We start from the raw sequence: 24888 nt of genomic DNA on the forward strand, positions 1-24888 counted from the left end.
GATCACTAATTCGTTCTTCTGCCTCGCTTACCCTAGCTGTTAGATTACCTAGATTAGATTAGATCTCATTGATAGCATTTTTAAATTCTGCCAGTTCAGCTTTCATTTCTGCCCTTAGAAACTCTATGTTTCCATTAATCAATTTCTCCATTCTAGTTATTGTCTTCATAACTGTTACCCTGAAGTCCATTTCCAACATCTTGGTTATATCTGTATCCATTTGTAAATCTGTGGCAGAAGTCACAGTCTCTGAGTCTTTCCTATTTTGGGGATTCCTTCTCCTAGTCATTCTGTTGAGGGGTCTTTGAGGGAATGTATAGAGTCCAAATTATTGACCACAACCCAAGCAAGATTCACCTGTTTTATAGGAACCTTAGGGTTTTTGGCCTCTTGTTCTCCCAGCCTGTCTTCTGGGGGAGGGAACTGCCAAGCTGTTACTCGGGCAACTCTGTTTGGGCAGAGTTGCCCTACCCCCTGTGGGGAGGATGGGCTCAGTGAAAACCAGTTTTGGGGGGCTTTTGTTCTCTAGTGGCTTTCCTTGGTGGTTTTCTGTGTCTCTTCTGAGAGTCAGAGCTGAAGAGATCTTTTCCAGCTTTCTGCCTCAGAGCAGAGAGATCACAGTCTGTTCTTCAGTGAGCTCTCCAGACCATACTATCTCCGTTTGTCTGTGCTGCTATAAACTGCAGTGTCCTGGGTTGTGCACCCCTCTGCAGGGCTCCCAGTCCTCATCTCCAGTTCGGGGCATGGGGGCCCTTTGTGCTTCTAAAACCACCAGCCACCTCCAGTGCACATGTGCGGCCCCGCCACTCTAGGTTTCAGTCTAGGGTGCTGCCCTAAAGTCCTTTCCCCACCACTACCAGTCTGCGGGTCTGTGCCCCATCCCCAGCACAGGAGGCTATTGTTCACCAGTGGTGTAGGATCCCCACAGCTCCCTCCTCCTTCTGTTTATTTTCTGATGTGTGCCCGCGGAATCACAACTCCCCACTTCATACCTCGAAACCAACCTCTGTGATATTCTGTTTGTAGAGATCCAGATATATCTTCTTACATCTCAGGCTGATTTCATGGGTGTCTGGAGTCATCTGGTAGATATCCAGCTCAATTCAGAGGACTGGTTGGAATAGGGTCCCCTACTCCTCTGCCATCTTTTCCTCTCCCTTTGGGGAAGAGATAGTCTTAAGCAGACTCCATGCTTAATGCAGAGCCTGACTCGTGGCTCAATCTCATGACCCTGAGATCATGACCTGAGCTGAAACGAAGAGTTGGACGCTTAATGGACTGTGCCACCCAGATGCCCCCATACAAAGTTATTTATTTATTTATTTATTTATTTATTTATTTATTTATTTATTTTAAAGATTTTATTTATTTATTTGACAGAGAGAGACACAGCAAGAGAAGGAACACAAGCAGGGGGAGTGGGAGAGGGAGAAGCAGGCCTCCCGCAGAGCAGGGAGCCCAATACGGGGCTTGATCCCAGGACCCCAGGATCACAACCTGAGCTGAATGCAGACACTTAACGACTGAGCCATCCAGGCACCCCCATACAAAGTTATTTAAATGAGAGGGGGAGAGTATAGTTTGAAAGATTTGAGCCATTGTTTGTGACCAGTACATGAATGTTGCAAAGCTGAAATGTCTAGTTAGGAAGAGCTGAAGAATCTCTTATCCCAACTGACTCTTCTTAAAATCAGGATCAACCAAAAGATGAGCAGATGATGTTCTTATTTTTTTTTAAATATTTTATTTATTTATTTATTTATTTATTTATTTGAGAGAGAGACAGAGAGAGTGAGAAATAGTATGAGAGGGGAGATGGTCAGAGGAAGAAGCACGCTCCCTGCTGAGTCAGGAGCCTGATGCAGGACTTGATCCCAGGACTCCAGGATCATGACCTGAACTGAAGGCAGATGCCCAACCAACTGAGCCACCCAGGCACCCCTGATGTTCTCATTTTTAAATTTCCCCTTCCTGCTGTTTCTCCAATATTTTTGTATCATAAAATAAGGTTAAAATGAATCTTGAGGCAGGGTTGAGGGAGGTGGCTAAGAAAATGTATCCCAAAAGTGTATCTTGAAGAGGAATAAGATTTACCTGTATGACTAGAGGGTGGCTAAGTGGAGTTGAAATGGTGAAGGGGAACGGCTGTTGGGGGTTGTGTGCAATGACTCTCAGGCCTCTGTTTTAGCATATCTAACAGATCCCCCTGAGTGCCTCTTATTCAGACAGAGGCATCTAGTGCTTTGGGGCTGGCCACTTACTCTGCTCATATTATTAGAAGACCTGCTTCTATGATAATCACACCCTTCCCTCTGGTAGAAATTAAATATTACAGCCTTTACTAATTACAGGCGAGTGGCCCCAGTGCCCTCCCAATAGTAAATTGCTTTGAGATCGCAGCTGGAAGTTGGGGTAGTAAAATAAATCCAGAAGAGACTTGTCAAGCTTTTCTTGTCCATAAAATGAAAATAAATACCATACTCTGAAGTTCTATGGAAGGAGAAATTGGAAAGATAGCTCAAGTTGCTTAGTAAAGAGAATTTTCCTATCAAAACACCACCACGTCAGCCACTGTTAAAACAAAAATGCGATCAGGAAAATTACTTGAAATGTTTATGTTTACTTCCAGTTTTCAAATTAAAGTAGAGCATCATGTTCCTTTGGGTTTTCATTCAAATTCTCTCTTCCTCTCCTGATTCCTATAAATGTAGTAGCTGATAAACTACTTTTTTAAGAAGTAAAATGACTATCCCAAAACTGACAATTTTTTTTCTTTTCTTTTCTGAGACCTCATTGCTTGTATGATGCCTGAAAATCACAAACACATCTAGTTCAATTTCTTTATTCAGTAGACACTCATTTCTGATTTTATTTTATTATTTTATTTTATTAAGATTTTATTTATTTATTTGACAGAGAGAGAGACAGCAAGAGAGGGAACACAAGCAGGGGGAGTGGGAGAGGGAGAAGCAGGCTTCTTTCTGAGCAGGGAGCCCAATGCAGGGCTCGATCCCAGGACCTGAGCTGAAGGCAGACGCTTAACCATCTGAGCCACCCAGGTGCCCCTCACTTCTGATTTTAAAACTATGACAAAATCTCTGCTGAGTGCTATTGAACTACTTTAATTTGCAAGTCATATAGCCCTAGATTGAATGAGTCTGAAGACTTTTTAGAGGTCAGTTAGGTTACCTAATTTCTCATCACCACCAGGACCTTTCCAGAAAGCATCTTTGACAAGTCATATTTCAGCTGGGGTTTTGGTGACTTGGAACTCAGTGCTTTGTGAGTAACAACATTTGGACAGCTGGTGCTCACAGTCCTTCCTTACATTCACTCCCACCCTCTCCTTCCCCTGAACCTTTACCTGCCCAGTTCTATCTTTTGGAACAGTGCAGAATGTGTGTTCTTTGAGCTGGGCCAGTACATAAAATAGTTGACTATCAGCTGACAGGTGAAAAAGTTTCTCATGAACACAAGCCTCCACATCACAGCAAAGTCCAAATTCTGTTCTGACTGCCTTTAGCCCTTCCTTTTTCTCTCTGGCTGATCTTTCCTTCTTTCTTTCCTTTGATGGGAGAAACAGTCTCAACCCAAGAAACACAGGAAGGTAAGTGCTGGGTTAGAACACAAATGTCTTTACCTCTGGTGCTGTGGAACAAACTATGCAAGTGAAGGAAAACTACCCATTTTCCTTCCCTATACCCCCCAACCTCCAGACCCAGCTTCTTCACATTCTTTGTGTGTGTGTGTGCAATCATTTCTGATCAAATTCTGATCCTAGGATTGGGCTCCATTTCCCATCTGGGGAATGATAGAACAACTGTGCAGGAAGGTTAAATAAATCTCAGTGTGGAAAGAGGAGTCTAGCTCGGATGCCTCATTCTCATAGAGTGGATTCAAGATGAATAAGGACTTAACCTGGCCAGATACCCAGGCGGACAGTGCAGGGTGAACTTCACCCTCCAGCCGGCAGGGGGAGTGGGCGTTTGCAGAGCCGCGTCCCCAGGAGCATGGGCGGGGACGAGGGCGTGGGTAGGGAAGAGGACGTGGGTGGACGAGCACGTGGGCGGAGACGAGGGCTTGGGCCCCCTGCCTGGGAGGTAAGCAGTGGTACGTGTGTCTTAGGGCTGTGCGGGTCGCGTTCGAGGACATGGGCGACAAGTATGCCAGTCTGCGACGGGCCCAGCTGCATCTGGACTTCATCCACGCCAACTCGTAAGTGTCCGGTGAAGCGTGAACGAGGGAGGGTCCCCACTAGTGGAGAAGAGTTTGGTTTGTCTCCTAGTGAAGTAGCCAATTTGGAAAAAAAAAAAAATGAACTTGGTATCATTGATTTATGGAAATTTTATTTAAAGTTTTTGTATTAAAAAATAATGAAAAAGTAGTAAAGATACTATTCTGGGCCAGATTATGATGATTTTTAGGGAGAGCGAGCTTGTGCCAGTGTCTTGGGTTTGGGGTGGGGTGGGCAGACGGAGAGAGAATTTCAGGGAGGCTCCATGCTCCTGAGCGTGACATGGGGCTCAGTCTCAGGACCCTGAGATCATGACCTGAGCAGAAATCAAGAGTCCAACACCTAACCAACTGAACCACCCAGACGCCCCTATTCTGGGCTAGATTATAAACCTTTTTGTTGTTCTAAAAATAACACCAGAGTAAGAAGGCTCTGCATTTAACAAACTATTTAATTGGAGGTTAGCAGAACCCTAATTCTACCAACCTGGCCTATCTCTTGTGATTTCTCTGCCCAGCACACTGACATTTTAAAGATTAAGCTTGCCTTCCAGAGAGTAATTTGTATTTATTGATTCCAGCCTCTGTGGCCTGAGTCCTTGCAAAAACGTAACCTCTCCCAGGAAAGAATCCTCACATTTTGGTTCTTGCTAGAGCATTCTCCTTCTCTGTCAGGCCCAGGTGCGTTTTGCGGACTCATCAGGTGTTAATTTCGGATCCCCATCTTGCAGAGGCAGATGACAGAGGCTTCCTGTCCCATCTGTCATTCCCAACACAGCACAGAGCAGTGAGCGCTGCCTAATTCATATTGCTGTGTCGGTGTTTTTGGAGTCTTTGAGTAATTCGGAGTTACGAAAGGTACCCACTGATACAAGGGATACACCCAGGTTTGAAACGACAGAAACAAAAGTGTAAAGAATGCCAGGCAAGGCCAGCCTTGCTGCTTGGGACAAACACTTAATTTTTATAGAAGACAAAGTCAAATAGGCAATATTTGGCAGGTGTTTAGGGCTTTTTTTTTTTTTTAATCTCTTTAGAGAATAATTTCAAGCTGGAAAGGCTGGAACAGATATTTAAAAGGTTAACTGAGGTGGAAGACAAATGACGAAATAGCAATTTTGAGTAGAGTTTAAGAAAAATTGCGGGTGGAATGCTGGAAGGGCTGTGGATTTTATCTCAGGAAACTTCCTCAGCCTCAGTGTTGTGTTGTTACCGCAGCTGCTGTTCCCCAGGCGCTTCCTGTCCCAGTAGGTTCCCCCTTCCCTGGATCCCGTTATCAGTTGGTGGCCCGATAACTTAATAACAAAAGTGACAGTAGTGTGAAGCAACAACCACAAAATCAGATACCAATTGGTATCTTCTCAGCTTCTCCAGATAGATTTTTGTTTGCGAGTTCCCTCAGTCAAGGCAGGAGTGATTTTTTTTTTTCTCTCTTGTTTCACTCCCACATCCAATTCAACGTCAGATCCTCTTCACCCTGTCTCTAACTATGTCTCCGATGCATCCATTCCTCTGCATTGCCCCTGCCATTGACTTCGGTCCACACCGGCTGCCGTCTCCCCGGGAGATGCTCCACGTAGCCTCTAAACTGGGTTCTCTGCTTCCCATTCTTGCTCCCCGATGGTCCATTTTCCTGAGAGCTGCCAGAGTGAGATTTTTATTTTATTTCTTAAAAAAGATTTTATTTATTAGAGAGCACGAGCTGGGGGGCAGCAGGAGCAGAGACAGAGGGAGAAGCGCTGAGCAGGGAGCCTGATGATGCAGGGCTCAATCCCAGAACCCCAAAATCATGACCTGAGCTGAAGGCAGACGCTTCACCAACTGAGCCACCCAGGCTCCCCTCCGAGTGAGATTTTTAAAAAAGTAAGCCAGATATGTCGCTCTTCTTAAAACATGACCGTGGTTTCCAGTTACATGTAGGCTGAGTACAAGCTCCTGAGCGTGGAGTAGAGGGCAGTGCATGGCCGGCCACCCCGCATCCCAGCATCATCTCCCTGTTTTACCGTACGTAGCCAGAGCACACTGGCCTCCTTGGCTCCTTTCTGTGTCAGTGTCTTTGCAGCTGCTTCTCTCGCTGCAGCGTTTCCACTCCAGCTCTGCCAGGGACTGAGTTCTCAGCCTTCAGGGTTCAATTTAAACGTCTTCTATGAAGAGAGGCTCTCCCTGACCACCATGTCCTCTCCTTACATTACTCTTCCTCATCACCCTTCCTTCCTAGCATCTAACCACGATCTGCCATATCATCTTTGTTTGTTTACTTGTATGTTTTTCTATATCCCTCCACTGGCTTGAGTTCCAAGGGGGACTCAGACAGACAAGACCTTGTCTGTCCACACTGGCACATGGCGGGCAGTGTGTTAAAATCTCTTGAGTGAAATAATATAGAAACTTCTATGGCACTTCTTGGTCAGAATGATTACAGTTACTTTCCTGAAGTATTGTTTATGTTGAATTTTTGTATATTGAATCGTGTGTTTTAAATTCACTAGAAAGTCTTGTGGTTTCAAGGGGCGGTTTTGTAAAGCATATAACCTTCACTTTTGGTCTGTTTTAGATTTTTATACACTAGATTTCTTTTGAGTGAAGGCCATCTTTTCACAGCAATTGTATTTAGTTATCTTTTAAATTATAAACTGGAAAGCTGACTTGAGTCAAGAGACCCCACATCAGCATGTGTTTAAAGTTTAAAATTCCCCCAAAATGGAGGGGCACCTGGGTGGTGCAGTCGGTTAAGCGTCCAACTCTTGATTTTGGCTCAGGTTGTGATCTCAGGGTCCTGCGATCCAGCCCGGAGCTGGTCTTCCTGCTCAGTCTGCTTGAGGATTCTCTTTCCTCCTCTGCCCCTCCTCCTGCTTGTTAGCGCTCTCTCTTTCTCTCTAAAATAAATCTTAAAAATAAAATAAAATAAACTTTCAGCTAGTGTATTGTCTTGTGGCCTGGGGTTTTTGGAATCTCTGAGACATTGCTGATGATCTTTCTTCCCGACATATGAGCAGATATATTTTGATAAATGGGTCTCTCTTGCTTCTGTTACCTGTTTACTAAGTATAAAAAGAAAATTGCAGACCGAATCCTCCCTTAATGCTGTGATAAAGATACCACAAAAAATGCTGCTGACTGAGATATCCATATCAAGAAATGAAAAGCAAGTGTGGGCCCCTGAAGGCAGCCTGATTTCACCCACAGGTGAATATTCAGCCTTCAGAGCATTAGTAGTGAGGGCTGTCCAGTGTGCTCTGTTACCCAGGACCTCGCATGAGGGGGTACAGGGAGGAGTGACCACAGGTAATTCAGAAGAGAAAAGGGCCTACAGAAAAATAGAGATTAATGGGGCAAACAGGGGTCCCCTGCCAGTGACTGTGCCTGCAGATGGAGTCTTAGGGCCTTTTGGTGTACCAGGATTTAGATCAAGATCTCTCAGAAATAATTTGACCTTAAATAATACAATTTTAATGACAAGTTCTCCAAAAAACCTTGCATAAATGCTTATAAAGCAATTTTAAAACATCAGTGCTGTAAGTACAGTAAAGTCCTTGAAGTCTTTGTTTTATTAGGAACAGACAGGCTATTTTGGCAATCATGTTCTTAGCCTTGGCTTTATAACAGACCGCATCTACTTGAGAATCTTGACCGTGCTGAGAAAGTTGTTTCTAGAGTAAGTCCTTAATTGATTATCTGTCCTGAACTGGAGTACGTTTGTCTGCAAGTTATCTTGAAGCTTTTACACTGGTTACAGAGTTGGTTTAACTTTCGGTTTTCCCTCTTTCTTTATCAGCACCACGCACAGTTTCATTTTTGGAGCGCTGGCTGAATTGCTGGACAATGCAAGGTAAGGCTCGTCTGTAAATCACCTCTATGTAGTAGAAGGAGATTGGCAAGGAAAAATTGACTTCAGACCCAGGGGAGTGAGAGAAATGTGATCAATAAAACAGTTCTCAGAGCAGCATCTGTAAACTGGCAGGCCTCTGACCAAGTCTAACCTGTTTCCTGTTTAACACAGGGCGAGAGTTTGCATGGGAGTTATAAAGAAAAGGATGCAAAGAAGGGATTGTTTATAAAGTTTAAGGAACAGGAGGTGCCACATAAGAAATCTGGGTCCCCTGCCCTCACTCCCCCCCCCCTTTTTTTAAAGATTAGAAGTAGCAGCCTCGAGGTTGCTCAGTGGGCTCAGGCGCATAGCAGGTGCTCTGTTGGGACTAGTCTGTGCCTTCAGCTCTGTGGCTCCTAGCGATCCCCACAGCCAGCCTGAACTCCTCAGTTCCTCTCTCTGCAGCAGACATTGCAGTTTGCCAAGGCTGCTCAGATGCTAGTAATTGACATCACATGAAGCTGTTTAATAGACTTACTCAAGATGCTTAGTTGTTCTCATGAAGAAGGTCTTTATAAAGTCCCTGTGTTATTCTAAGAAATTATTTTATATCATTTTATTTAAGAGTGTGATGGTTTCCTGTGGTTGTCAAAATTAAAACTGGAGGATATTAAAAGAATGTTGTAGACAGCAGGACAAAAAGTGTGGCAGTATAGGAAGAGTGGTTCGGGGCCTCTTCCTGATATGCCAGCTGATCAGAGAGAAAGTACCGGGGCTAAAGCACAAAGCTTATTATAAAATGTCTTAATATGCTGTAGAGGTGAATGATTTGTCTATATCTTATCCCATGGCATTTCTCTATGAAGAAACTCTTCCTTTGAAAACTTCCATTTCGGGGCAGTGGCATTACTGAGCACCTATTGTATGCATGGTATTTTGTATAATGTATAATTATATAATGGAGACAATGATACTTATGTGTCATGGGATTGTGGTAAGGATTAGGAGAGAAGGCTTAAAAATACTTCATTCAGTGCTTATTTGACACACAGAAAATGCTCCAAGAAATGGCAGTAGTGCCTCCAGAATTTCCATAAAGGAAGAGCTTAAAAGAGCAGTTGACTGGAGGAAGGAGCTAAGGGCCAACTTTGAAGGCTTGTAGAACAAGTCAGTGTACCTAGTCAGACTTATCTGGTGTAGTTTTGGGTTGGAATTGGAGGAAGTTTTGGGAGAGACTCAAATTTCCCGATTAGAGTCCCAGTGGTTTTTATTATTCTGAGCTTCACTTACTCAACACATCCACTTCTGCACCAGCTAAGACTACCGTCCTCATTGTCTTCATCCCTCACATTGAAACCAGGGTCTTTTGGCTCTTGTTCTTTTTCTTCTAAAATTTCTACTTAAAAAAATAATTAAAAAAATGCACAATATCTGTGAGTTGTAGAAAACTGAGAAAATAATAAGAAAAAGAAGGTCAGCAGTAATCTCATCACATGGCGTGGGGGAGGTGGTATCAACATGCTTCTCTGTAAAAGACCAGATAGTAAATATTTTCCCCTTTGCAGGCCATGTGTTCTCTGTTGAAACCACTCAACTTTGCCACTGTGGTGTGAAGGCAGCCATAGGCAATATGTACATGAATGGGCATGATTGTGTTCCAATAAAACTTTATTTACAGAAACAGTTGGTGGGCCACATTTGGCTTTTGGACCATAATTTGCCAACCTCTGGTCTAGAGAAAACCACTGTTTTTATTTATTTTCTTACATATATAGACATGTATATCATGGATGTTCTTTAAAAACATGTGATCATACAGTACATATTACTTAGTAATTTGCTTTTTCTTTTCATTTTTGGGGGGACTAAAATATATGATGAAAATCTTTCTGCAATTTATGGATTATTAGCCAACTAATTTTTTTTTAATATTCATATCCATTTTTGATGAGCTTTTTGTGTAACTACCACTAAATTCCATCTCTTCTTTTAAATTTCCAAGTTTCAGGGTTTTGTAACATTCTCAAATGATGAGTGATCATAGGTCTTAGTACATAAATGTAGAGCAAAACATTTTAGTAATTGTCTTGAAGCAATTTAAGTGGATTTCTCTATTGTTAGCTATCTGACAATAGGTTATACCTCACATAAGCAATTCAGATTAATGTAATTTTTTAAAACATAATTTCATATTGAAGCAGTGATATTTTTATATTGTTTCCAGAGATGCAGGGGCTGCAAGACTTGATGTGTTTTCAGGTGAGCATATTTGTCTTCTTCCTTTTTTTTTTTTTCCTTCTAATGGAAAAGCCTATAGTTATTTTGCTTTTATTTTATTTCATGAAATCAAAGCACTTTTTATAGATTTTTAATGTAATTTAAGTGCTTTGTGAGTACAGTGACCCTATGGGGAGCCAGGTTGAGAAAAGTATACTCTGAGAGTGGAATTGTTCACTTGTTAGGGGACCCATTTACAAAATTAGATCTTCCAGGGTTTTGTGAAAGCATCAGAGTGATGTGGAACCATCAATTTGCCTGCCACAAGAAAACAGTTTTATTTTAAAAAACACATTAACTTAATGGTTATTCATAATTAAGTATACATCATTCTCAACTTATCACAGTTTTAAAGCGTGTAAGTGAATGTGAAGTATGAATGTTTGAGGGTTCTAAAATTCAAACGAGATATGTTTTCTTCACTGACTTCATTTTTAGTCACCAAATTATTGTACTTATTAGTTCATTAGAATATGATGCAAATGAATTTAGGTTCTGCGATCCAGTCTTGTATTTAATAACTACCTGGATAAATGTCTGCAGTGTTAAAACTGATCCCCAACCCTGATTCTGTCAGCTGTCCTAAAAACATTGGCTGTTGATCACAGGCAAGAGGATATGGTCCACGATGTAAATCTATATCTATAATTAAAAAGCAGCTCAGTTCAATTCAATTTTTTAAGTGTTTAAGATCCTGTGGGGTGCCTGGATGGCTCAGTTGATAGAGCATCCAACTCTTGATCTCAAGTCTTGATCTCAGAGTTGTGAGTTCAAACCCCATATTGGGTGGTGAAGCATACTTTAAAAAGAAAAAAAAAAAAGATCCTGTGTTAGGTGGGTGCTTCTGGTTCATAAGGCAGAGAGACATGGACATCTCGAGACATCTGAGAAAACATAATAAGTGAATGCTCTTCTTCCCTTTCTACTCTTCAGGTTCTGAAAAGTTTGAGAAGGTCAAGAGGGTCAGTCTTTATTTTTCATTCAAAAATGCTAGTCAGTCTTTATTATTCAAAAATGCTAGCTCCATTTGTCGAAAATTGGAGCTTAGTGTGAGAAATCCGGCAGATTTGCTGATCATACCGCAGAATCAGATACTCGCCCAACCTGTGGAGTCAGGCTTCCCCTCAACACTGGTCTGCCTGGAGTGAGCGGAGCAGAGCTCATGCACTCTGCAGGCAGCTCACTCCCAAGAGGGAACAGGAGAGCTCTGAACTGAGCCTCCCTAGGTGATTCTTCCCTAGATTACCAGTCAGATGAGTGATAAGTGAGTCAAGGGACAGAGAAGGGCCCCTTTACTAATATTAATGGCACTCCATTCCACATGGAAGGAAATACCAGTAGTGGAGAAGAAGTGGTCTTCCCTTACATATCCCATCAGATAGTGTAAAATAGAATAAGTGTTTCTTGCCCAAGAGAGACTCAAAATATGGTAGGAACACAGAGAAAGAGTATCTCATATTAAAGAGCTAGGGCCTAAAATATAGATGTGGTTTTTGTCAAGTAGTGTAAAAAAAAAAAGAATATCCCTGTCTGAGGAATTATTGTGAGAAAGAGGATGGAGATAGATAATTTCAGAGATTCATTCATTCAGTAACAGTTTATTGAGTGTCTGTCACGAATGAACAAATTAGTTACTCCAGGTGCTAGCGACAGAGCACGGAGCAACATGTGTGACTAAATGTGTGTTCTCAGGAATGTGCGTTCTCACGGGGGAGAGAGAGACAATAAGGAAGTGAACAAATGATACACCAAGCAATGAAAAGTGCTAAAAGGAAAAAGAAAGTGGGAAAAGAGAACAGAGAGCAATTGGCAGGGTGTACTATTTTTCATGAGGTGAACAGGGAGAGTTTCTCTAACCAGGTGATGTACCGTCAAAGACCTGAATGAGGTGAGGGAGCGAGCTGTGTAGATATTTGGAGAAAAAGCAGAGAACAATGAGTAGGCTAGGTTGACTAAAGCTAATTGTTAGAGCCAAATAGATGAGCACCTTCAATGCCATGCTAAGGTTTTTTTCTATAGACAGTGACCATTGAAGAATTTTGAGCAATGTCATTTGGCAAATTAGAAATGTGCCCTTTTCAAAGAAAGCTTCTCCAGCCATAGCATGTGGGATGGTCTGTAGAAGTGTGAATGAAGGGATAGCAGGGGTGTGGGGCTATGGAAATGACCTACGGAAGATTTAGTCAGAATTTGAAGTAGGGCAGTGGTCCTAGAAATGGAGAAGGGGAAAAGATTTAAGTTGCATTTCAGTCAGAGCATGCATATATATATTTTTAAAGATTTTATTTATTTATGTGTGAGAGAGAGAGAGCGCGAGAGAGCAAGCATGGTGGGGGGTGGGGGAAGGAAGGGGCAGAGGGAGAGGGAGAAGCAGACTCCCCAGTGAGCAGGGAGCCTGACTTGGGCTCGATCCCAGGATCTGGGATCATGACCTGAGCTGAAGGCAGACACTTAACCGACTGAGCCCACCAGGTGCCTCCCGAGCACACATATTGATGAAGGGTCGAAGGGTTGAGAAGAATTATCCAAAATCACAAAGTACAACAAATGTCATTGGAATTCACTTGTTATGTTCTTTTGGGTTTATGGCAGGACACCAGCAGGGCATGGTAGTACTCATTTCCCTAACTTTTTCTAGCACTTGGCATACACACACACACACACACACACAGTCTTTGCCATTTGACTTCAAAATGGCACTTCTTTCTTTATTTAGGTTATGTGTTTTGTGAAAAACTGAACTTAAGATTTTTGGTTTTATATTACCTATTCATAAAAAAAGTACCTATTCATGTTATAAATTGTTTTATTGCAGCAAATCACAATATGGCTATCAACTTAGCAAATTGCTTTTTCTTAAAAAATAATAAGCCAGGGTCAGGGCTTATGCAGCAATAGATAGAATTGATATGGGGATAAATAAAAATAAATAGTTTTCAAATTATTTACTGAGGCCCCTGAATTACTTTCCAATCTTAAGTTTTCTTCGGGTAACTGGAAGGAGGAGTATAAAATTCAAACTAAACATGTTTGGCCATTGTTGTTTTATCTGTTCATATGTATTGGTTCTAGTAAACATGGATTTGCATTCAATGCTTTTTTTTTTAAAGTGCTTACCAAGTGGCAGACACTGGGTTAAGTGTTAAGTACACACAGTGCCTGCTCTTAAGAAATTGGCATCCTAGTGCGGGGGTCTGTAGAAAATATGGTGTATATCTTCACTTTCATGGGAGAAGGGCCCTTAGCTTTCACCATACCTCTGAGGCAACTGTGTTTTAAAAAGTAAGAGCCACTGGTTTGAAAAGAAAAGAGATACACGAGCAGGCGGAAAGCACAAACTGCAAAGAAAATGCACATTGTGGGCGCCCGATGATGTGTAAGAATGAGGAAGGTGTCCAAGAAGGAACCTTACTGGATCTAATAAGCTAAAGGGGAAATAGGCTTCCGCCTGGTGAATCGGGTGGAGAGCGAAAAGGGGCAGGATAGGCAGGGGCTTGAATATGGAGAGAACATAGAACACCAACGGAGTTGCAAAAATGTTCGAGATGCTCAAGATTAGTTAAAGAGAAATTTGCGTGGAAATGGAAGGTTGCAGTATGGGTGTGGGGAGGGAGTGACGAGGTGAGCTTGGAGAGTGTATTCATCAGGATTCTTCAGAGAAACAGAACCAGTAGGAGATAGCTAAATGGACAGAGAGGTAGACAGACAGCTAGATGGACAGATATGATCTGCCTCCCTCCCTCCCCTCTAGCAATGTATGTGTATTTCTATATCGATATGTATCTGTATCTGTCTACATCTGTAGATATTGATAGAGCGTTTGGGGAGAGTTGAGAGGGAGGGATTTTAAGGAATTGGCTCACATGATTGTGGGGGCTGATGCAGTTGAAATCTGTAGGGCACCTGGCCCTACTTACTTATCCAGCTTAGTTGGAAATCCAACTAAGAGTTGATGTGCAGTGTCAAGTTCTAAATCTTTAGGGTAGGCCAGCAACCTGGAAACTCAAGCGCAATTTCTGAGTTGCCATCTTGACGCAGAAAATTGCTTCTTTGGGGAACCTCAGTCTTTGCCTTGAAGGCCTTCAACTGATTGGATGAGGCTCACCCACACTATGGAAGTTATTTGCTTTACTTAAAGTCAACGGATTGTAAATGTTAATTATATCCACAAATGTTTTCAGAGCAACGTCTAGACTAATGTTTGGCTGAACAGCTGGGTACCAGAATTTAACCAAGTTGACACATAAAATTATTGTGAAATGCACATTGGTCGGCGCTCTGCTCTTAGGGCGAGCAAGGAGTGAGGCCGCTGTTGCTGTAATCGACAAGAGAGATGATGGTTTCCTGAGCTAAGGCAGTGTCATGGTGGTAGAGAAAGTGGTCAGACTTGAGAGGCTTTAAGGAGGTGGAATTGAGAAGACATGGCAATCCTGAGGTTTTGACTTGGGCAGCTGAAGCCTAATGGTAGAGTGATGGCCATTTATTGAACAGGAAACATCAGAAGTAAGTCTGACGAGGGAGAAGGTGCTGGGGTTTGTTTTGGACATGCATATTTAACAGATAATGGAAATTTATCTGGAATCCTTAGTTTTAAGGAATTGAAGTAAGGCCAAGCTTCAGGGTGGACAGTAGGGGAATATTACATTTCGAGGCTGTGATTGTCTGTAGTCCTTCACTAGGGTTTATAGAAAAAGTAAGCACTGTATACATCTCTTGGGAATTTTGAGTCTTTCCCACCTATTCACCAAAGAAATGCCCTTCTTTCTGCAAGCTCCTTGCATGAGAACTTTATTCCAAGAGCTACAAAATCAATTGTTGCATCTATGTAGGGCCACATGAGGCTTGGATCAGGTGGTTCCCAGTGCTGATACACAGTAGGATAATTGGGGGGGATGTTTATTCCTGAGCCTCACCCAAGACCAGTTAATTTGGAGTATCTCTGTGCGGTTAAAATGTTCAGCCATGGTTGAGAACTACCACACTGTGCAAAGAACTCCACAAGAGTTGGTTTCCCCTTGTTGAATAGCGGAGAATGTCATCCTCTGCCAGAGGTGGGGGTTGCACAGAGCAAAGACCTACAATGGGGGAGGAATATTCTGATACAGGAGTTGAGGTAAGCACTCCGGACAACGAGGCAGAGAGAAGAACTGGGAAAATGAAATGGTAGGGAAGATCCAAAGTGCTTATAGACAGGGAGGGAATTAGTGGGGGTGGTAGGGGATTAGAAGTGGGCATGTGACCATAAAATTATGAACCCGGAAAGCTTAGGTACATATTTTAGATATGTATTTATAGATTATCTTGAACATTATTTAACTTTTAAAATATAGTTTAGGTGTGACCGTTGAACACAGTTGACTTAACAAATGTGCTACAACTGAATTATAGGTACAGAGTTAGCAAATCCGTGGCTGCCTGAGGTTGGGGTAGGGGGATGGGCATGGAAGGGGCAGAAGGGAGAGACTGTAGAGTGACCTGAGGAAACGTCTGAGGTGATGGGTATGTTCACTGCCTTGATTGTGATGATGATTTCATGGGTATGTACATATGCCACAGTTCATTCCATTGTACACTTTACACATAGGCAGTTTGTGTGTGTAAGCTCTTTCTCAAGCTATTATCAAAAAAACAAAAAAAAGAGAGAGAGAGAGGGAGAGAGATGTGGTAGAAGTCATAGATCCAAATGTTGCAATTCCTCTCAGAGCCAGATCACAAACTAAGCGTTAAAGTTAGTCTCATTAGTTTTAGTTACACCCTTCCATTTTTTTTTAAACAAGAGATTATTTTCTCTTATCTTAATGATATCTCTTAATCACCAGAATAGCCATTTTCAAAAATCAAATGCATTTTCAAGAGGCAAATATTTGCTGCCACTAGGAAGCACACACAAATGGCTCTTATGGGGATTAACTACTTAGAGGAGAGCCTGAGGAATTTAATAAGAATGGCCTGGATTGGCTTTAGAATTAGTGCTTTGGTGGAAGGGCATAAAGGTGGATCAGTGGGATGGAGGGATCCTGGGGTCACATCACCATTTCCCTTTATTCCTGCCCCCAGGGTGGGAAATACCTGAAGTTTAAAGGCCAGTCAGATTCCAGGAGCAGGGCATGCCCCACTGTATACATAATTTATTAATGTGTAGAGGTTTTATGTTAATTTAAAGCCTTCTTGGTGCATGACTGTCTTCCCCCTGCAGTGTCCTGAGAAACTGTAGCCAGGACACCTTTCTGGGTGCCATCATTGTGCCCTAACGCTGTCACCCCGCGGCTGCCTTTGAGGAGGACAGATAATTGTGTGAGCAGCATGACTTTCTGATGAACAAATTAAGGTCAATATTTATCAGTAATAACTGCTTTCTCTTACAGTGGATAATGAAAAACTGCAGGGTGGATTCATGTTGTGCTTCCTGGATGATGGATGTGGTATGAGCCCTGGTAAGTTAATTATCCAGATACCTAACTGGCTGTTCGGGGAAACAGAAAATCCATAAAATAAATAAAAATAAATTGAGCTATCTATGCAAAAACAGGTATGGAGCTATTAAGGGAAAATAAACCCCAGACTTAACATATTGTTGAACTTTCTAGATTTAAATATTCCAGCTGACAGAGTAAATTCATTATAATCATCTAAACCAAGACAAAAAGGGAATGTAGATAAATATTGCAAGAAAGATGAAAAGAAGAAGGTATGATTACTCGTAAGAAAAAACATCTGGGAAATGAATGGAAAAGGCGGGGTAACTGGATGGATTTTGAGATTGTTTGAGCTTGCCCTTCAGGTATTGCTTGCAAGAGCCCTGAGGCAGTTTCCAGTGCCTTCAAGCTATTTTTAATTTTCTGCTTAACCTTGAGGAAGAGGTTACCTCTCCTTGTTTTTAGCGGTTTGTTTTTTCTCGGCATGTTCAAAGGGTTAGTAGATTCAGTCAACTATTCTCACCATAATGAACACGTCTACAATTCATTGCATGATTTTTTTTTTTTTTTGGTACCTTCAAGGCTAGCCAAAATGCAACACACAGTACGTGCACAATACCAGTTTACTGTGAAATTGAATTCTTTTTTTTTTGAAGATTTTATTGTTTGTTTATTTGTCAGAGGGGGGAGCGAGAGAGAGCGAGCACAAGCGGGGGGAGCGGCAAGCAGAGGGAGAAGCAGGCTCCCCGCGGAATAGGGAGCCCGGTGTGAGGCTCGGTCCCAGGACTCTGGGATCATGACCTGAGCCAACTGAGCCACCCAGGCATCCTGTGAAATTGAAATATTATTCCCTCTGATAAGGGCTTTGACTCATTTGGGATAGCTTATCCCTGAATTCTTGTTTAACACTTGTCTATGACCCACAAAACAGGATTTTTGACCACTAGATTAAAAAAATCATGAGGGGAGTTCAAGTAATAGGGAACAGTTCTGGTCTGATCTATAGCAGCGGAAAGGATGCTCATCACTGCTGGAAGCTCAGAATACAAAGTAAAGCAGTTGTCTTCTTGCTAGTCTCTGAAGTGCTCCCTTGGTATGAATAGTCAGAGATTATTAGCAAGTTTAGAAAATGCTGAAATCACTTACTCAGGTCTCGTTCTGACTTTGTCAGGATAATTTTGATTTTTCCAGGTGATTTTGACTCAAAGTATTGTTGGTTCCTTAGTTTTAAATAAGAGAAAGAAGACTGTGAGAAAATCATGATGAAAAAACAGTTTTGTTTTTCACGTCTAGGCTGACCATTTAGTTCATTTTTCTGAATGTTTAAATAACAGAATATCTGATATATTCTAAGGCACTTCCTTAAAGAAAAAAGAAAAAAGAAAAAGAAGCAGCTCCTTTTATAATACAGCCATGAGCAAAATGATGAAAACACAGAAAAGTGGCAAATATTCAAATCTTCAGAAGGAACTCATACTTCAGTTGACATATACAGGACAATTTTTTTTTTTTTTAAAGATTTTATTTATTTATTTGACAGAGAGTGTGAGAGAGGGAACACAAGCAGGGGGCGTGGGAGAGGGAGAAGCAGGCTTCCCACTGAGCATGGAACCTGATGTGGGGCTCGATCCCAGGATCCTGGGATCATGACCTGAGCCAAAGGCAGCTGCTTAACCAACTGAGCCACCCAGGCACCCCGACGTATACAGGACTATTTTTAAAAGTCTACTAGTGTTGAGAGAACAATTACTGTTAACATTGATTGGAAAATCGGGACGCCTGGGTGGCTCAGTCGGTGAAGCGTCTGCCTTCGACTCGGGTCATGATCTCAGGGTTCTGGGATCAAGTCCCGCATTGGCCTCCCTGCTCAGTGGGGAGCCTGCTTCTCTTTCTCCCTCTGCTGCTCCCCCTGCTTGTGTTCTCTCTCTCTGTCTGTCAAATAAATAAATAAAATCTTTAAAAAAAAAGATATCTATAATATAAATCACATCATATCCTTCCCCTTTTTAAAGCCCTTAGTGGTTTTTCTGTACTTTGGGATATAATTTATACGCCCAGTAATGCTTCCAGTTTCTTGCATTATTTGGCCTTTGTCCACCTCTTTGGCCGTTTCTCATGGCACTTACTCCTTTGCTTATAACACTCCAGCCATACCTGCTGGCCCTTCATTTGAAGCTCATTTCAGATGTCACCTTACGAAAGAGGCCTTCCCTGATCATTCTGTCTGAGGGCCACACTCCTGTTAATTCTCTGTTACCTTATCCTGGTTTTATTTTCTTCACTTAATGCTTTTAAAAATTATCTTGTTTATTTGTTTCTAATCTGTTTTTCCTATCATGACATAAATTGCTATGGGCAGGGGTCATGTCAGTGTTCTATACCTGTGCCCAGAACTCCGGCCACCATACGTGGGAGTCTGTGAGATGTGCTTTGAAAACCACGGAATATGGTCTCTGACAACCTTGGATTGTTATCCTTACAGTAGCATTCATAGGCTGTTTCACCTTGGGCATGTTACATACAATCTTTGAACTTAAATTTCCTCATCCGTAACATGCAGATCGTCATCATAATATCAACTATGTAGGTTTGTTATAAATATTGACTAGGCAGTGCATGTAAAGTATATGATATAGTCCCTAGCATATACTAAACAGTAAATGGTAGCTAATGTTGTTATTATGGATACCCTCACCTAACACCCAGCCCTTTATAAGAACATGCGATAGAATGTCCAGTTGGCTTCAGATAAGCAGAGTATCTGGTAGCCCTTACATACCACACACCAGGTGTGCATGTCTGCACACAGACTGACACTGGTCTTCAGAACATTTCCAGAGTTCCAGAGCACACATTCAGGTAGGCCAACTGGGAGACCCATTTCTATCTTTCCTTGTGTCCCTAGGAGCATTCTGGCTTCCAGGGGTATGTATATTTTGAAGTTCAGATGATTCTTCTCTAGAATTTCCGAATGCCCTGGAGAGATCTGGAGAATGACTCTGAGAGTCTGGAACAAGTGGCCCTTCATCCCCAGGGAGTGTCAGACCAGAAGCCATTCTGCCCTGCTTGGTCTTCCATGGAGCTGGCTAAGGGCCAGATTCATGGAAAATGACTAGTGGTACAGATAATTTTTTTTTTTTTTAAAGATTTTATTTATTTATTTGACAGAGAGAGACAGTGAGAGAGGGAACACAAGCAGGGGGGAGTGGGAGAGGGAGAAGCAGGCTCCCCGCCAAGCAGGGAGCCCGATGCAGGGCTCGATCCCAGGACGCCGGGATCACGACCCGAGCCGAAGGCAGACGCCCAACGACTGAGCCACCCAGGTGCCCCCAGATAATTTTAACACGTATAATTTATTGGCACTTATCAAGTGGCATGTACTGTGTTCAGGGTTTCACAAACAGATGATCTCCTTTTGTGTATTTGTCTTCATCAACAACCCTATGATCTAGGTCTTAGTAGTTCCCTTTTAGAGACGAGGCAATTAAGACTCAGAGTTTAAACTCTGTTTACCCAAGGTCATATGGCTAGGTCTATCTGACCTCCTTCAGTATATTACAGTTAAGATCCTGGTCAGAGATCATGGAGCCTGACAAGAATCCTTGTCACTGGGCTGACCCAAGAGGTATGGATTTGCCCTAATGTCCTGAGATATGTGTGACATCCTGACAACTGGACCTGTGGCCAGTGTCAATGATTCATAATTTCTAACCACCTATATGTCTTTGTCAATTATAGAGGAAGCTTCAGATATCATTTACTTTGGAACATCCAAGAAACGGTCATCAACCTTGAAGTTTATTGGGCAATATGGTAATGGTCTTAAAAGGTGAGAATTTTTTTTTTCCTTTAAGGCATGTATTGTTGATACTGGGAACAATATTTATGTAAAGGCAATCTTATATAGAATGATAAGGTTTGTGAAGCTCAAAACATATATATAAACTGGAGAGTCCTACCTTGTTTTGGGATTTCCATACCGATAACTGACTTGAATCTTTACAATATTTGTAAATTTAATTCTCATATAGGGGATGAATTGTCTCTCAGGAAGCAGAAGCCCTGTACTTCAGAGCTTCCTTGAATCTCTATGTTTCTCTTGTTTTTCAGAGCATATGTTATTGCAGGTGTAATTATGTGTCCACAGCTTATTTTATTAGTCTGCCTCAGTGTAAGGTGAGGATAAGGGTATATCGTCACCCATGTGACACCTGCTACGGACAGATGATTGTTCTTTTCTTGAGTCCTGGACAGCCCCTTATTTCTAGCTGCCCTGTCTCAAGCAAGGGTGTGGAGCTAGATTGGTTCAAATCCATCTGCTCTACTTTGAGGAAAAAAATAATATTTTCACCCTTTTGGTGATGGGTCAGCAAAACAGGGGAGTTACTTCTATGAAAGAACAATTCATTACAGTGCACAGTTTCGTGCCCGCCTATTTTTTCTTTTCAGTGTTTGAGAGGTAAACCAGTATGTTCTTGTTTTTTAATATAGTGGATCCATGAGGATTGGGAAAGACTTTATTCTTTTTACAAAGAAGGAAGAAACGATGACCTGTGTGTTTTTTTCTCAGACATTCTGTGAAAGAGAAGGTCTTACTGAGGTAAGACTTGAGATTTTCCTTTGGTTTCCATGGTAACAGTGTTGTTTTCATTTACCATCTCAGGAGGTGAAGTCTACAGCAGTTCTTTTCTGATTATGATTTAGGAATGTATTTGGGAAGTGGAGAGAGGGTGGCTGGACATTCTGGCGGGGGGGTCATTGGAGGCATGTCCTGTTGACCAATTTTTTTTTTTTTAAGAATCCGTGGCCACTTATTTTTCTTGGGTAGCATTTTTTTTAAGATAGATTTTATTTATTTATTTGAGAGAGAGAGAGAGAGAGCGTGAGCATGAGCAGGGGTGAGAGGGGCAGAGGAAGAGGGAGAAGCAGGCTCCTTGCTGAGCAGGGAGCCTGACACAGGACCCGATCCCGGGACCCTGGGATCATGACCTGAGCCAAATCAGGTGTGTAACCAACTGAGCCACCCAGGTGCCCCCCTGTTGACCATTCTTGAGTGGGTTATTAACTCAAGGCAGTTTTCAGAATGTTATTTTCATTATCCATGTACCCGAATCTCCCAGAATAAGAGGCTCCCTTTGGCACAGTGAGCTTTTTGGAAGGAGCCTGCAAAACATTTCCACCATTTGTGCCATAAATGGATTATCATTTTAAAAATATATATTGGATTAAAAGACTTGGAATACAAAATCTAAAGAAACTGAGTGCAAAATAGATTTAACACTGTAACCCGGTAACCATAATTTCAACTCCATTTGATGACCTAGCTACGCTTTATTAATTTGCAGTGTCTGAGTTTTACTACTCACAATGTCAGTGTAATTCAATACAGTGAATGCAGGTTAAGGAACGACCCAGCACTGGTTAGACCCTGTGGAAGGTAGAAAACCAGCAGAAGATCATCTGACCATCAAAGGGGTCATAAAATATAGGCAAACACATGTGAATTGGATACATAACAAAATGAGGGTGTTTAAAAAGAATGCTGTACAGTGAGTATGCATTTCTGCTGTTACAAAATTGTCAAAAGCAAAGGTATGGATGGAGGGATTAGAGAGCCTCGATTGGTCAATGAGGGTTTTATGCAGTGAGCACCACTTGCAGCTGTAAAGGCTGGTATGTGGAGAGAAGTGGCACGCAGCAGCTCTCAGACCTGGACAGGAGTATGGGGTTGGAAGGACAGTGGGGATGTGAGGTTGTCCCCCAAGGGTGCAGCATGCCCACCGGCCGCGGTGGGGTGGGGCTGGCTAAGCAACAAATCTGTAGGCGATAGGGAGTAGCTGAGTGGGAGACTGTTAGAAAGAAAAGCAATGCTTTAAGCATTTATGTTGCCATTTATATATGTAAAGGCATGGAAAATTGGGCCAAAGCTGAGGTTATAGCTTTCCTAACATGGGCCATTTCCTTTTTTTTAAAAAAAAAAAAAAAAAAAAACTAAAACCAGGAACCCCTTCCCATTTCTACTTTGACCCAGGCAAACTCTTTCAACAATATTAGCTGATTTTTTTCACTATTTTCCTGCATATCTCTATATAACATACTTGTATTACTACTTCTTGATTTGATGTATTATGTATTAATTGCTCATTATAAAAGGATCTATATATTATTATTTCATCTGTTTGTATCACACATACATACTTTCCAATTCTCCACCTTCAAGGTAGCTCCATTGTCATTTTACTTATGCTAATGTTCAGTATTTACGTTGTAAGACTATATAAACACTATTCACACTGTATTCTGTCATAAACAAATTTTTTCCTTTTTCTGCACAATTTTTTCTTTTCCCTGGAATTAGTAATTGTCTCCTTAGTGTTTTATGTACTTAGCATTGTCCTGAGTATTTGCTTGGTTTTCCGTCTTTATCACTATGTTAACCCCAGTCTCCAGCTACATTCTTCACTGTTCCACCTTCATGAAGACTCTGCCCTGGAATCTTCTTGCTGCCCCTCACTCCTGCTGTCCACGGCTGGTGTTCTGCTGTGCTCCCAGGACCTGCCTTGTCCAGCATGTCTTCTGTTAGCTTTCTTAATAAGGATGCATGAGAAGTCAAGTGTTTTGAGACTTCACATGCATGAAAATATTTTTATCCTACCTGAACACTCAGTTTAGCTTGTTGTTATTTGTAGGTTGGAGTGAATTTTCTTTCAGGAATTGGAAGTCATTGCTTCATTATCTTCTTATTTCTAGCATTGTCATTGAGAAGTCTGAAGCCATTTTAATTTCTGAGTCTTGTGTGTAACTTACTCTTTTTTTTCCCCCCTTCTACTCTTTGAAGCAGTAGAATCTTCTTTGTCTCCAATGTTCTGATGTTAAGTATTTTGCTTTTGCATGGGTCTGTTTGCATCCATTGTGCTGGTTGCTTACTGGACGTTTTCAATCTGGAAATACATGTTCTTCAGGTTGGGAACGTTTTTCTGTAATATTTATGATTTTCTTTCATTCGTATTTTCTTTTCTCTCTTTTTGCAACTTCTGTTCTTAGATCTTGGACACCTAGAACTGGTTCTTAAATTTTCTTATCTTTTCTCTCCAATTTTCTGTGTTTTATTTTCTGGGAGATTTTCTAACATTTATTCTTCCAACCCTTTCATAAATATTTTTCTGTAGTCATATTCTTCATTTCCAAGAAGTGTGTTAAATTCTTTCAGTATTCTTTTTTAAAGACATATAGTTATGTTTCATGGATACAATATTTCCTTTTAGTGCTCTGAAGATATTAACAATGATTGACTTTTCTTTTCCTCTGAAATTTTCATCTTCCTTGTATGGTTTTTGTTTCCGATGAGTTGCTTTGTTTGTGCTTGTTTATTTGGTCTGTATTTATCATATTAGAGGCTTTTCTCCAATGGCTATCAATCCTGAATACTTTAAATAGAGTATTCCAATACAATTTTGATCAAAAGCTCTGCGAGGGTGGGGTTGGGGGTGGGGGGCTTTGCAGCTATGAGTGTCACAATAGTGAACCCTAGCTGAGCTGTATTATTGGGAAACCCTCAATGTAATTTTCTTTATGTCTTTCCTTCTGGGCTAGTACAATTTGTCAGAGAAGACTCCTACAGTCTTCTGCCTGAAGGCCTAGCTGACAGCTTTCTGGGACCCAGATGAGAGAAGAGATCTGAGTTCTCAGCATCCAGTATGTATACCTTAATCCCTCTGATCTCAGGTCCCCCTGACAACTGTGCCTGACATATCCTCTAATCCAGAAATGCTTTGTTGTACTCTTTCCAGAGAATAAGCATCCAGTCTCTGTGGAGGTGGGGGAGCTGGTGCCAGATGGGGATCTGGATGCTACTTCTGTTTCACTTCCCCCTTTATCCCACCCCCAGAGTGAACTCATGCCATCAATCTCTGAGCCTTTTAGCGTATTCCAAATTGTAAACAGGCTGGTTTTCTCTTCTGGCATGGGTCTCAGATTGGTTTTCCTGGATTTGCTGTCATGTACTGTTCAACTTCTAAAGTGCTGATACTGTTGTTCCTTCTGCCATCCTACCCATATTTCATTAGGGGCTGAAGTAGATTCCATCTGTCCCCACATTAGACAATGGAGCATTTTAGAATAAAACGCTGAGTATACATAATTGTTTTGTGTCTT

General features: G+C 41.7%; 1 protein-coding gene across 2 annotated transcripts in view; it reads left to right on the forward strand.

Moving 5' to 3' along the window:
- Positions 1-3638: 3638 nt before the first annotated feature.
- The window catches only part of MORC1 (MORC family CW-type zinc finger 1), a 171803-nt gene continuing 150553 nt past the window's right edge, over positions 3639-24888 (forward strand). For both annotated transcript variants that reach the window (XM_031024182.2, XM_081797321.1), the window contains exons 1-6: positions 3639-4215; positions 8009-8062; positions 10266-10300; positions 16684-16752; positions 20473-20563; positions 21226-21334. In XM_031024182.2, the coding sequence (XP_030880042.1) occupies positions 4151-4215; positions 8009-8062; positions 10266-10300; positions 16684-16752; positions 20473-20563; positions 21226-21334 (423 nt within the window). In that variant the 5' untranslated portion in view covers positions 3639-4150. The remainder of the gene's footprint in view (positions 4216-8008; positions 8063-10265; positions 10301-16683; positions 16753-20472; positions 20564-21225; positions 21335-24888) is intronic.

Source organism: Leptonychotes weddellii, chromosome 1, assembly GCF_054177405.1.
Source record: "Leptonychotes weddellii isolate Sample4059 chromosome 1, ASM5417740v2, whole genome shotgun sequence".
NCBI classification, from domain to species: domain Eukaryota; kingdom Metazoa; phylum Chordata; class Mammalia; order Carnivora; family Phocidae; genus Leptonychotes; species Leptonychotes weddellii.